The sequence below is a fragment of the Anas platyrhynchos genome, chromosome 5, assembly GCF_047663525.1.
Source record: "Anas platyrhynchos isolate ZD024472 breed Pekin duck chromosome 5, IASCAAS_PekinDuck_T2T, whole genome shotgun sequence".
Classification (NCBI taxonomy): domain Eukaryota; kingdom Metazoa; phylum Chordata; class Aves; order Anseriformes; family Anatidae; genus Anas; species Anas platyrhynchos.
In genome coordinates, this window is record NC_092591.1 from 29737520 (window position 1) to 29751532 (window position 14013).

At 42.7% G+C, this 14013-nt stretch overlaps 2 protein-coding genes across 5 annotated transcripts; both read left to right on the top strand.

The window, feature by feature from the left end:
* Positions 1–1045: 1045 nt before the first annotated feature.
* SAA2 (serum amyloid A2) lies at positions 1046–3053 on the top strand. The gene is given in 4 exon segments (NM_001310804.1): positions 1046–1060; positions 1407–1536; positions 2257–2395; positions 2843–3053. Coding segments are annotated over 3 exon segments (384 nt in total). The 5' UTR covers positions 1046–1060; positions 1407–1433; the 3' UTR covers positions 2985–3053.
* Positions 3054–3150: 97 nt separating this feature from the next.
* On the top strand, positions 3151–13223 carry SAAL1 (serum amyloid A like 1). Of its 4 annotated transcripts, XM_027459319.3 has the most exons (12): positions 3151–3338; positions 3466–3579; positions 4837–4920; positions 6254–6333; positions 6700–6759; positions 7022–7137; positions 8217–8400; positions 8685–8767; positions 8902–9090; positions 10103–10299; positions 10820–10912; positions 11500–13223. In XM_027459319.3, the coding sequence occupies exons 1-12, from the start codon at positions 3219–3221 to the stop codon at positions 11590–11592; spliced, it is 1413 nt and encodes a 470-aa protein (XP_027315120.1). In that variant the 5' UTR covers positions 3151–3218; the 3' UTR covers positions 11593–13223. The 4 variants fall into 4 exon arrangements, with proteins under 4 accessions (XP_027315120.1, XP_027315121.1, XP_005028465.1 ...); XM_027459320.3 differs by lacking the exons at positions 3151–3338; positions 3466–3579 and adding an exon at positions 4157–4301; XM_005028408.6 differs by lacking the exons at positions 3151–3338; positions 3466–3579 and adding an exon at positions 4533–4690.
* Positions 13224–14013: the final 790 nt, after the last annotated feature.

Below are 14013 nucleotides of genomic sequence, written 5' to 3' on the forward strand. Positions count from 1 at the left end.
GGGTTCCTCCTATGGGATGCCATCCTTCCCGCACTCATCCTGCAAGGGCTTCCTACAGCCAGCAACTCTTTAAGAATTCCTCCAACATGGCTCTGTACCATGGGGTCCAGCCATCAGGAGCAAACTGCTCCAGCACAGGTGCCCTATGGGCAGCAGCTCCCCCCAGACCCCTGCTCCTGTGTGGGCTCCTCTCCACGGGCTGCAGCTCCGGCCCGGGGCCTGCTCCTGTGGTGAGGGCTCTCCTTGGGCCGCAGACTCCTCCAGGCCATGTCCACATGCTCCACCATGGGTCTTTCTGCAGGCAAACTTCTGCTCTAGTGCCTGAACCACTTCTTCCCCTCCTTCTTCACTGACCTTGGTGCCTGCAGGGCTGTTTCTGTTTTCTCACACATCTCTTCTATCTGCTATTGTGCAGCAGTTTTTTTCCACACCCTTTCCTAAATGCTGCCTCAGAGGCCCAACCAGCGTCGCTCTCTGGCTCAGCTCTGGACAGTGGCAGATCCCTTTTGGAGCTGACTAGAGCCAGTTCTGGTCTGTCCTGGGGCAGCTGTAGGGCTCTGCTCACAGAGGCCACCCCTCAGCCCCCTGGCTACCAAACCCTTGCCACACAAGCCCAATACACTTGTGCACAGAAACAGACCCAATCTTGTGCTCCAAGGTAAATGCAGGTGATCAGGCAGCTTCCCCTACAAGCTCTGTCCTGCACAAGTCCCAAAAAAGCGTGACTGTTAAGTCAGCCATAATACTTCAAACACACAGAACACTTCAGTCCTTGAGGCAGTTTCTCAGTCTGCTTGGTGTGAGGAGCAAATATTTCCATGGACAGCACCAAAGAAGCACCATACACTCTAAAAAGTTGTGCAACAGGGTCCATGAACTTTAGCCAGGACAAGGGCAGGCTTACTGAAATTCTGTGTTGAAATGAATGGTGCTGGGGAATTCCCACCCCTGGGTATTCTGCCCAATTTCCTCTTTTGGGAGCCTGAACCGCTTATAAATACCCTCTCTGAGAGCACAGGAGACAAGCTTCATCTCCTCCTGGCTTTGCCTTTCTGGAGTGGTGAGTGATACTCTGAATTTACAATTTGCATGCAGTTTTCTCTTTTTCTGGGGAAAGAACTAATGTTTTAGCATGTGGGACTTCTCTGTACTCATGAAAAGAGCTGCAGGGAATGCTAAAACACAAGTGTCTCCTGTCCATCTGTCTTTGTTGAAGAGTCCTGTGTTGAGCTCGTGTTTGCACAGGAGGCATCAGTTCTTGTGGGGCAAGAAGTGGGCTCGTGGGCTGGCTGCTAGCACTGGGGTGGCTGCACAACTGCTCCTGCAGCTGCCTGGGCACGGGTATGAATGCTGTGTCAGAAATCTCTATTGAAAGCTCTAAAACTGTTAATCTCTCTTTTTCCCAGCTCCGTGTCACGCTTGGACAGGGAACCATGAGGCTCTGTATCTGCTTCGTGTTGCTCGCTGTTATTGTGTGTGCAAGTGCTGACAACCCATTTACACGTGGTGGAAGATTTGTCTTGGATGCAGCTGGAGGTAAGCTGCTCTGTTGCCACAGGTCTTTCCCTCGGGACGCCTCCCCGAGCACGGGTTACATGCAGTCAGTGGGTTCAGCCCTCCAAGCAGGGAGGTCTGCAGCTCCCGATGAGGGACCCCTGCTGGTTGCTGCTGGGAAAAGGCCCCGGTCAGCCCCCCGGTCAGCACTTTCTGTTGGCAACTCCCGTGCAAAAGCCAATGTGGAGGAGCACCTCTGCATTTCTTTTCCTTGGGCCTTTCTAAGCACAGCACAAAGGATGTGACAGGCCAGAGCTCAGGCTTGGGCGCATCCCTGCAGCCAAACAAGGCACAAGGACTGAAGGAATGGTCATTTGCTCATGGAGGGCTTTTTGTGGAGAAGCTGGGGGCACAAACCCTCTGCTGGTAAAGCCCCAAAGTGCACCCGGTGCTTTCTCTGGTGCACAGCATGGAACTGAAGTGCCACTGCCTGCTTGCTGAGCTTTACCTGCCCCTACGGTGCCCCAGCCAAGCCATACAATACTTCCATGGCTCCATGAGGGTCTCCCCAAGGAGCCCCCTTTCTTCTGCTTTGTCAACCTCCCCTAGCTTAGCAGAAGAGGTTTTCCAAGGGAGCCTTGGGGACACATGCAGCTTTCTGGCCCAGCAGAAGCCTGTGAGCTTCTGGCTGAAGTGGTTCTTGGCTGTTGCAGGGACGAGATTTTAAAGTTAACATCACCTCTGTCTCTGTGCTTTCTTTAGGAGCATGGGACATGCTCAGAGCATACCGGGACATGCGTGAGGCAAACCATATAGGTGCTGACAAATATTTCCATGCTCGTGGCAATTATGATGCTGCCCGAAGAGGACCTGGTGGTGCTTGGGCAGCCAGAGTGATCAGGTAAGGGAGCTTCTCTGGTTGTTAACAGCAAGTTCCTAGGGATCCGGGCATCCCAGTCAGAGTGAAGTCCTTCTTGACACACACACAGCTTTTGGCCCAGAAGGAGAGGGGAGGGGAAGCAGTTGGTGCCTGAGCAGGCTGTCTGCAGATGGAAAGGTGCCTCCCTTCCCATATAGCAGGGAGCCTTTCTTCTCTTCCTGAGCAGGCAGATTTCTTATCTCTGCATTTTTGGTGGAAAAGCGCTATTTTTCCTTGCTGGCCCACTTCCTGACATAAGTTACAGGTTCCACTGCGGTGCTCAGATAAGGACTTAGCATGTGTCTGCACCTGGTGCTGAGCAGTCCCATGGAAAAGCTAGCGTTAGGCGAGTGAGGAACGAACACGAAGCGATGCCTGTGAGGGGGGTTTGTGCTGGCTGGTTCACGGGGCCCCTTTTGTTTCCTCCAGTGATGCTCGTGAAAACTGGCAAGGCGGCGTGAGCGGCAGAGGCGCTGAAGACACCCGCGCCGACCAAGAGGCAAACGCGTGGGGCCGCAACGGCGGGGACCCCAACCGCTACAGACCCCCGGGCCTTCCCAGCAAATACTAACGCGCGGTGTGCCCCTTCCCCCTCCCTCACACCTTCCTCCCCAATAAAGAAACCGCCAATATTTCCTGAGCCCTGCCTGGTTTACACTCCAGCGCCTTTTCTGAAGGGTTTGGGGCCGGGGGGGGGGCCTCGGGGGCGGCGGCGCGGGGAGCTCCGGGCCGCCGGGGGGCGCTGCGCGGCGGGGCCGGCCCGGCCGCCCTCCGCTGCCGCCTCGCTGCTCGCGGGGAGGCCGCCATGGACCGCAACCCCTCGCCGCCCTCCAGCGAGGCGGAGGAGGAGGAGGAGGGCGACGCGGTGGGCAGCACGGTGTACAGCAAGCACTGGCTCTTCAGCATCCTCACCCGCCTCATCGAGGTGCGCCGCGGGGCGGGCGGGAGGCTGCTGGCGGTGGTTTTTCCGCCACCGAAGCGACCGGGCGGCTGGGGGGGGTGCGCGGTGGCCTTTCCTCACCTACCGTCCCCCCTCTCCCGGTTTCTCTCAGGTCATTAGCCCCGAGAAGACCGAGCCCAGCGCGAACCCCGAGGAAATCCAGACGGAGCTGGACGAAGAGATGGAGAACGACATTTGTAAAGTGTGGGACATGTCGATGGATGAGGTAGGGGCACCGCGGCGACTGGCTGCTGCCGTGTTGCTGCTGCTGAGTGCCTTCAGCCTAAATCCTGTCCCCAAAAGGCTGGGGAAAGGCTTAAATGTGCTGGGCCAGCTCTCTGACGCAGGTGGTGTTGCTGCTTGCCTGGTTTGGCTGGCAGCATTCTGTGGGTCCTTAAACAGGGCAGGGGTGGTGAACTGGTCTGAAGCAGCCTCATCGCACGTTTTGAGACAGCAAGTGCTCTGTGTGTGCTCCTTAAGCCCGGCACTAGATGAAAAGCAGGTCCTTATCTTACATCCCATCTGCAGGGCCCTGTGCTGCTGGCTGAGGATACAAAGCAGGGCTATATGGGAGCGTAAGGGAAACAGCTTGGTCTGCCTGAGCCATCCTCCAGGTGTCCTACAGGTCACACAGTGCTTAGGGTCAGCTGGCGGCAATGGGGCCATATTCACACCTGCCGGTTTTCTATATTACCTGCAGGTGTCGAACTGAAGCCTGGAGTGAATAGACAGCAGCTCAGCTGCACCTGAAGTGAACTCAGCTTGTATTTAGCAATGTGATTACTGATGCTGTCTCTATAATGGCATGTTTTCATCTAGCCATGTTAATGCTAGTAAACGTTTTTTCTGATCAATAAACAGTCTTTTAAAGTTTAGCTTGCAATGGCAATTTAACATATCTTTTTGGTATTTTTCTTAACATTCCCAAATTCTGGAACAAATTCTCAAGTAAGACAAGGATTTATTTGTAGTTCTCTGTTTAAATGTTTCAAGTAAACATGGAAGATGTGTACTTCATTCCCAAACAGAGAACTAATACAGTGATTTAATGAGGTGAAATGAGGAGCAGATTTCCTCTTTTGTATTCTCTGATCAAGTGCTAACGGTAGTTCTTTCTTTTTTTTTTTTTTTTAATATATGATATCACTGCTTGACAAAACAGTATTTGCTGAATTCTGCATGGAATTAGCATGCCTGACCCTTTGTTGAGATAGAGGAAATAGAAACTAAATATGACTGGTTTGTTGTAGAGCCTATCACTGGCATCTTGAATCACTGTATGGGCTTGCTGATCTTCTCTCAGTAAAAAGCAGGAATGGTGGCATAGCACATTATTGGTACTAATTGTTGGTAAATACTTGATCTCTTGTAGTGAGTTTGACGTCTCTGATTCAGTCCTTGAACTATGTGAAAGAGTTTGATTTGTGTTTGAAAATTGTAAAATTGGAAAATCTGTTTACTTTTTCATTCACTTTCTCCACAGGATGTCGCTTTATTTCTTCAGGAGTTCAATGCCCCTGATATATTCATGGGAGTTTTTGCCAAATCCAAGTGTCCTCGCCTGACTGTAAGTATGGGCTGTCAAAAAACTGTCCCATAATAATAGCAACAATAAATAGCTCTGTACCTGCTTTCCTAAATATCGCCTTCTCCCAGTTGCATTTTTGAATAAGATAGTGGAACAAAGAGAAAACAAAATTAAAAAAATGTTTCTTTGTGCAGCATTTTTAATATGGTCCAATCAGTAGGTATTTTGGTGATGCTGAAAATGTTCTGTGTTATTACTGATGAAGGATTAAATGTATGAAACTTAGTTATACTAAGGCTAGTTCTAATAATAAGTAAGGACTGGCCTGTTTTTTTCCTGCTAGCTTTTTCTGTAATTACTATTCAGAAATGGTCATGAATTTGTTTTGTTAGACCTACAAAAGTAACCTTAGCTGTTAGGAATCATTGGAAACCACTCCTTAATGAACTTCTTTTTTTTCTTCCCCCTTTGTTTCAATGTCATTGCTTTGCAGCCTGTATTACATAATGCACTAGCATTTAGAAATTAAACCAGGGTTTTCAGCCTTAATCGGTGTTCTTATAACCTGTGAAGTTGCCAGAACATTTACATCAGGAGATGAGTAGAGGCACACAGGACTTTGAAAGCTCAGTGTTTTGTACTTTGAAAGTGTGACAGAAATTGGGAAGTCAGTTTAAATGGGCTGTCACTAGATATTGTTTGGAATAGCAGCGGCTAGAGTGCCTGGTGTAATTTAGCAGAGGTAGGAGAATGTTAATAAATATGCTAACTTCGATTGGTTAGGGTTAATTTTCAAGTTGCTGAAACTGAGCGACTCCTAGAACGTTCCCTATTAACACCAGGCACCTGCAGGTGTTCTAGAGCTCCCTTTGTAGAAGTGTGCATCCTTCTGGTGACTGTCCGACTGTCTGGGCTTGAGTATTTTAATGGGATGCACTGCTTTTTTTTTTTTTTTTAGGAAGCTCATATTAAGATGTGTTTTTTCTTTAGGAGTAAGCGAGTATATGTAAAGAGGAAAATCATAGGGTGATATTTTTGTTCTTAGGACTCCTTATTGCTTTTATAATAGTGATACCAGATTTCTAAACAGTGTATATAGACAATGCAAGCAGAGTTTCATTTTGAAATGTATTTGCTTTTACAGAACATCTTAACTATGCTAAATATCAGAATAGTACTTCTCCTGAGGATCCTTCAGGCTAGTCTAACAGCATACCTTAGAAATATTGCCTAGAAATCGGTAGGACATACCAACTTGGAAGTCAAACTGGAAAGCATCTTTGAACCTTTTTTATTTTTGTCTTATGGTTGTGAAAATAAACTTGTGAACTGTGTTGCAGTTAGTTCATTATACCTTGTTTGGACTTTTCAGGAAATCTGTGTGGGAATATTGGGAAATATGGCCTGTTTCCAAGACATATGCATGTCTATTAGTAAAGATGAGAATCTCGGGTAGGTATATATGTGTTTTATATGTGCTTTTCTGGACTCTCACAGTTATGGAATATACATTGTAAAAGGAGTTAAGTTGGTTTGCAGTGCCTTTGTTCACATCTTTTTGTCATATCCTTACTGGTTGAGAAGTATTCAATGAGAAATAGGATGCAGAATATTGGGGTTCTTTTGTAGTCCCTGGTCAAGCTCCCCAATCTTAAATTTCTACGTTTGGCAGTCTTGAAACCCTGGTAGTGTATATACAGTCTGGAAAAAAAATGGTTTTAATTTTAGAACATGGCTGCAGCTATGAAATTAACCTTTTTGTATATTTTTGAAAAAGATACTTTTTACTAATTCTTACCTTAAATTTTCTATTTAAAGCCAAGTGTTATTGCAACGTTTGTGTGATTCAGATTCTCCAACTCTGCTGGAAACAAGCAGGTAGGACATCTCAGAAATTAATGAATCATTAATTTAGTTCAGCTGTGTTGTGAGGCCATGGGGGAAAAATTGACAAGTGGTCTCATTATTTTGATATTTTCCCATCTTACCATTTGTCATTTCCACTTTGTTCTGAAATTGATTTGCTGTGGGCTAGATTCCTGTTTTTTGTCACACTATTCTCATTATTTTGGTTTTACGCTTGTACTGCTAAGATCAATGAATTGGCTTTTAATTTGTGAAATGGGCAATTCCTGTCTAGGTTGTTGTTAACTTGCCTCTCCCAGCCTGAGGTGGCCAATGTTTGGGTTGAGAGAATCCGAGACAGCCCTTCGGTGTATGACTGTGTTTGCTTTATCATGTCAAGCTCTACAAATGGTGAGTTGCCAAAACAAGCTGAGAATAAGTGGTTTGCAGAAAAAAATAAAAAGTGAATTATGCCATTTCAGAGACAAATATTTTCAAGTGGGAGTAAAGAATTTCTTTAAAATAAGGTTAAACTCATGATAATTTAATAAGGACACCAAAATAAACTTGTCCGGCCTTTAAGGGTTTGTAAATATATCTAAAGCCAACATGGGAAGTGCATTTAGAAGAATGAGAAAGTTCTGTGGGGGAATTAAAACCAAGTCAAATAGAAGAAATTATTTACACAATAAAGGAAAGGACAAGGTCCTCATTAAGAGATGTGCATATGTCATTTTTGATATTTGAAACGAGACCTGATTTAGATTATTGTTGTTGTTATTTTAATCAGATATGTATTTTCCATTTTTAAAACTACCATATTTGAGGAATGTGAATGGGAGGAATAATTCAGTTTCTCTGAGTGGCAGCAGAATACTGCACAGGCTTTGGGTACGCAGTCAATGGTACAAAAGTCTATTCTTTTTTGTCATAACACTAATTTTGCAAAAAAAACAAATCAAGCACCCAATCATGGAAACATTTTGAGCAGCATTTATTTTTTATGTCCACTCAATTGTAATAGCAGTTGTCATTTGTCTATGAATCCTAATGCTTTAGCTTTTGCAACTTGAAAAATACCAGCTTTTTTGTTTTTTAAATGATCTAACGCTCGTTCCAACTGAAATCGCAGATCTACTTAAGTAAAATGCAGATTAGCAGAAAACTGCACTAGGGACAAATCTTGGCATGTTTTATTTTGGAAGCAGAAGTTATGGCTTTTCAGGAACTTCAAGTCTCTTTGAAGAAAAAAGTTTTGTTTTATAATTAATAAGGTAGAATGTGTCAGTGGACTTGTCAGCAGTCCCTGTTCTTCAATCTCTCCACCACATTTATGCCCCTAAAAAGTAATGAGCACAGGAACTGTTAGTAGATCATGAATGAAACTAGTATATGTCAACACTGAATTTACTCTGATACTTGTATATGTTAGCATTCTGTAAACTAATTTTTGCTCTTTTCTTGAATTTGGTACGTTCTTTTGAGTGCAGTTGAATTGCTGGTAAAAGTGGGTGAAGTCGTGGACAAACTCTTTGATCTAGATGAAGAGCTAATGTTAAACTGGATTAAAAGTGGCATGTGTCAGTCTGTGGGACCGTCTGTAGATGATTCCCCTGAAGAACTTCCAGATTTTAAGATTGTGCCTTGTATACTTGAAGCAGCCAAACAAGTCCGGTAAGTGAGATTTCTTTATGGTATCGAGGCTGGGGAGTCTTCTTGTAACCTCGTTAAGGCTTGTCTCTGAAACTCTTGATTTTTAGCGGGAGCTACGTGGTTTGCCAGATCCCTACAACACGTGTGCTTGCACCTACCATTTGAAATGAGCTAACTAGCTTGTTAGCAAAGAGCATGGCAGACTGCTGATGGTCTGTTGTGCATCTAAAACATGTAGAGAATAATGAGATAATTCAGTAATCATATCTTTAACTTGGCTTTGTTTCTTGTTTTGTTTCCTGTAGCTCAGATAATCCGGAAGGACTTGATGTTTATATGCATATCTTGCAGCTCCTAACCACAGTGGATGAGGGCATTCAGGCTATTGGTAAGACACTTGAATTGCTACATATGATGGGAGTAAGAATGACAGTAACTTCTAGATCATCAGATATGGGAAGAAAAACAGTTCATGTACCTAGATTAAATTTGGTGGTTTTTCTTTTTTTTTTCTTTCTCAAGTGCAGGCTCCTGATGGAGGAAAAGAAACTTGGAGTTTGCTTTATGACCTAGTTTGCCATGAACTCTGTCAGCCAGATGATCCACCGATCATTGTGCAGGAGCAAAAGACTGTATTGGCCTCTATTTTGTCGGTGCTATCTGCTATGTTTGCTTCACAGACAGAACAAGAATACATCAAGATGAGAAAAAGTAAGCCATACTTTTTTCTGTTCTCCTTTTTTTTTTTTTAAAAAAAAATATTTTTATAATTGATATGAGGTGAAAGATGGTTAGTTTATTACTGTTTTCTAGAGGTTAGTTCAGAACACAGAATTCAGATACATGTTTGAATAAGGCACGTTACTTGTGACTCAAAAAAATCATAGCTAGCTCAAAGTTCTGGTACTGGATACGTCTGAAGAGTTATGGTAATGGAACCTACAGATTCTGTTCAGTCTTCTCCACTGGCTAAATGCATGAAAACTGCAGAATCTCTCTTTGCTAAAACATGAGGTCTTGCTGTCATTTTTTTTTTCTAGAAGGAAAGATTCTTTTCTTAAATCCATCTTTATCATTTGTTACTTTTCAGTCCATTTAGAAGTCTTTAGAATTACAAGTTTACCTTGGGAATGTGAGTCACCCGTGGCAGGAGGAGGTTTTGTTTTTGTTTATCAGATAGGGTTATCTGGATGCACCTTTAACATGCTAGCTTCTCTTTTCCTTTTTAAAGGTGCTAAGTCTGACTGCCAGCAAGGTCTGGCTGCCTTTAGATTAAGTTCTAGTTTAGTATAGCAGAGAGATAAAAGTGGGGAGGGAATGTTGCAGAGAGCCCTGATCCTCACTTTCCCTGCCACTTCTGCAGCTGAGCCTGCACAAATTATCTGTCCTCCCAGAAGGTGAAAAGTGGCTTTGTTTTCTTCTTGCTCGCAAGACTCTAGAAAGAATTGTGCTTGCTCTAGGTTACCACTAGAAATGTTTTCTTTCTATTCCTTACCAGCAGTGTATAATTTTAATAGGTACAGGTTAGATTGCAATAAAGAAGTACTTGTTTTTTCTGTTGTTCCACGTTTTTTTAAGTCTTTGATTAAAAACACTGTCAGATTATACATTCCTTTAGCTTTTGTATAAAATATTCTCATCTGTTTCAAAATTCTAGTTCCTTGGTAGGATTGGGGAAAAAAAATCAGTGTTAAACTTCCACTTTCTTGTTACTTTATATCAGATATGCCTCTGATTGGGAGCTTGATTCGTATTTTACAATACATGGAGGGCTGCGGGAAGAGATCTGTTGATAACTCAAAGGAATCTGAACAAGAAGAGACTGGAAAAGGTGACCTAAATGAGGAAGATTTCCACTTGAAAATTTTGAAGGATATTTGCTGTGAATTGCTTTCCAATATGTTTCAAGAACTGACCAAGGTAAGAATAAACAAAGTTTGAAGAGGGATTTCAGCAGGGTGGGTAAGAAAAAAAAAGTTACTATTAATTGGACGTTTTTCTGAGCAACTGAAATTGCGTGTTGGAAATTCATTAAGGAATTGATCAGAAAGTCAGCAGCAACGTGTATCAGATGGCAGGGACACAGGTTTTCAAAAGTATGTACCATCAGGGCCAGGATTCTGTATATTAAATTTTTCAGGTGTATGTTGCCAATTCCTTTTGAATAGAAGTTAATTTAGGAAAGACCTATATAAATTGATCTTCTCAGCTGGACTTTTTTTTTTTTATGGGAGAATTCAGAAGAAGAGACTTCTGAGGTGTCGGTTTTCACACCTTTTTTAATTAATGTCTGGCATTGTCTTAGAACTGTACATTCTACTTCCTTGTGGTTTCACCTGTTACGAGAACAAAGTGCTGCAGCCACTGTGTGCGCAACTTTGAGTTTTTCTTTGACAACTGCTCTTGACATGCTAGTTGTATTTCTCACTTTATTTTCCAGGAAAATACATTAGAAGGACTAAACCAGGGACATTTAAATGAACAGACGTGTTCATGTGCATTCCAGAACCTCTTGCCACTCTATTTTGCATCAGTGAGTATATGACAACGTATATAAGGTGGATAAAAAATACTATTATTGCAAGGACTTTCAGAGACAAGCGTAAAACAGCATTAGGACAGAATTCTTCGGACACATGTAATGTGCCATTTTAGACAGTCTTACCCTCCCCTTCTGGCTTGCTTCAGCCAGAGCTTTGCCTCCATCATCAACTGATAAAAGGTCTAACTGTGCTGAAATGAATGAACAATTCAAATTTTACGTCAGCTAAGAAGTTGCCCTGTATGGTTTTATAGAATAATTAATAATATTTTGCATAGGAAGCTTTTCTTTATGTACTTTTACATGATAAAATAAGAGGCTGGGGAAGGCAGTGGTTCAAATTTTAGACCGAGTGAAACTGTGGAGTTGAGGAGGAAGCTATCTACCGTGGAGCATTTCTCATTATTCTTTACAGTGGCTACTGCTGGCTGCTGTGGCTGGGAAGATGGAGTAGAAAGACCCTTAAACTGACTATAAGAATTCTGTGTTCCAAGCAAGTTAATGTTTTGTATTTTTGTTTGTTTGTTTGTTTTTTATTCCGTGTATGTGTGTGTGTGTGTTTGTGATTTTAATTCCAGGTGGAGAGTTTCCTTGAAGTTCTGCGTGAGGCTGATCAGACACTTGCTGAAAATCTAGAAAAACGTTTCCCAAGCCTGAAGGTCCACACCTAAGACTGTACATGAAATACTTTCCTTTTTTGGAATGAAGATTTTTGACTGTTCATTACAGTGTTTCAGAAATCAGTTTTTCAGTAAATGTGAAAGAATGAGTTAGCCTCCGAACCAACAGGTGACTTTTAAGAAATTTTCCAGTTAGACCTGATTAAACTAGGGATAATCTGGTCTGCATGGGGAAGGAAACTGTTGTAAATTCTGTTCTGCACCTTCCATCCTGTTTGCTCTGGTGACGAGAGACTGTTGATTTCTAGTTGCTCTTTTGTGGAGTAGTGTTGTTTGAATAACTCCTGATCTTGTGCTTTTTAACATATGTTGAAACAACAGAATGGATGAAATGCACAGAGTTGTTCTTAACGTGATGATGGCATTTTCCAAGTTGCTGCTGGCAGGAGGAAAATTGATCAGGAAATCTCAGATATCCTTTGGCTAAGCACCTTCATGCACCTGATGAAAACAGTTAAATTACACAGAGGAGAGGGGTTTCCTTTTTTTTCTTTTTAGATCACATCAGTACCTTGAGCAGGTATTTTAACAGATGTTTCATCCCGCACCTCTAAAATCTTTACCTGTCTTTGATTGAAGCATTTTTTGCCCGGCGGCTCTGAGTTATGACATCTAGGCCCAGCACATTTCAAAGGATTTGAGAATGTGGTTACCAAAGGTCTGTGCTGCAGCTTCCAGCCCTGGCAGCCAGCTACCCAAAGTTAAGAGTTGTAGGATGGCTTGGATTTAATCCTTGGCATACTTGCAGACTTTTTGCTTTTTTAAAGCAGCAAGTACTTCAGTTTAGGAAGACAACATGTATCAGACAGTTCTTTCCTCATTCACATGTTTTATGAGTCATCTGTGAATGGCATTAGAAATGCCATGCTAGCCTGACTTTTCAGGGGAGTTAAGATGTTAAGTCAATTGCAGTCAGTTAATTCAGTGTATGGAGTCTTCTAAAATGCCACTTCTAATCACATTACATTTTAACTACACTACATTGTTATATCCCTGCATGCAGTGCAGCTAATATTCTTTTCTGTGTGTGTGAGCAGCACATCAGCTCCAGCTGTTGCTATAAAGCAGAGTGCAGAGCAATTGGTCTTCATCAGCTTTGGGATGTAAAGGAAAAGTGGAAAACAGAGCATAGGGAATAACTTAATACCATTATGCACACGTTCCCTTGTTCCCCATGTTTTTTATACGTTTAAATGTTGTGCTGGGCCCTGTTTTGTTTGCCCTGAGTTACCTGTACATGTGGTAAAATACAGTATCTGTATGTATATATAGCCTTTTCATCCAAACTTCTAGTTTTCAAAAAAGTACAATTTAATCTTTTCTTTGTGCTGCCAGAAACTTCTTAGTTGTTGGCAGGGGACTTAGAATTTAAAAAGTCTGACTTGTGTCACCAAAAAGAATTGCAGTGGTTTCTATCAATTTTTGTATGCTGTGTTTACTGGAGAAAACTGGTAACTGTGAATAGAATGACAGCATTTTTCTTACTACTTTGACATTTTGGGATATTTTCTTAAACCTACAGATTTGTAATAAAGTTTCTTTAAAAAAAAAAAAAACACAAACAAACAACACTGTATGCTTTTATTCCTTCCAAGTGTCAATTAAATTTGTTTTCTGAGCTACTGGAAATGTCTGTTGCTGTCTTGAAAATGTCATTTTTAAAAGGAAAATTGAGCCTCTTCATACTGTCATTGTGCTGTAAAATATATTGTCCTTTATTTAATAATCATTTTAACTATTTCATGTTTCCTGTGCTTGGCCACTGTTGTGGTCTGGAAGTAAAGGTCTCTCTCATGCAGTTGCTAGCTTTTCTGGACTTCGTTTGTCCCCAGATGTATTGTATGTATCTTTACAGTAGCCCACTACAGTTGAGAATTCGTTCTGATTTGCATTTCTTGAGGTTTCGTGGTTTCCAATAGTGGTTTAATGTACCAAGAAGGTGAGACATCATCTGTGTAGTTTACCTGTATTTGGTTCCTTCTAATTTACCGTACACAAGTGCCTGGTGTTGGCTGACTGTTAAATGTGGTCTTGCTAATTACGAGTGGGTGAGATGTGCCATTTCCCTGATACTACTTTTTGAGTTGGATGCTACCTAATGCCTGTTGCGTAGTAGTCGAACAAGTGCATGATTTCAATGCATGGCAAACCAAATGGGTCCCACCCTCCACTCTTCTGCAGTACAAGAAGCTGTAGGAGCTTTCATCAGCCTTGCTTCGGCAGAATGATAACTCAGGTATGCTGGGAATGTTTGTCCTTGATAAGTGGAATGGAGATGGAATTCCCCACTTGCCCCACCAAACAGCTGCAACCTGTGCTAAATGGGTGAGACAGAGCAAGACGTTGGTGCCAAATCCTATGTATGCAAGGGAAATGTGCAATGTGTTTGGCATTCAGATGTGGAAGAAACTG

What these genes read in the sequence shown, in the direction of transcription:
- SAAL1 (XM_027459319.3), top strand. Translation starts at nt 3,219, where the DNA reads ATGGACCGCAACCCCTCGCCGCCCTCCAGCGAGGCGGAGGAGGAGGAG. An exon ending in AGTAAAGATGAGAATCTCGG is followed by an intron (nt 6,334 to 6,699) that starts GTAGGTATATAT and finishes TTCTATTTAAAG; the next exon opens with CCAAGTGTTATTGCAACGTT. An exon ending in ACTCTGCTGGAAACAAGCAG is followed by an intron (nt 6,760 to 7,021) that starts GTAGGACATCTC and finishes ATTCCTGTCTAG; the next exon opens with GTTGTTGTTAACTTGCCTCT.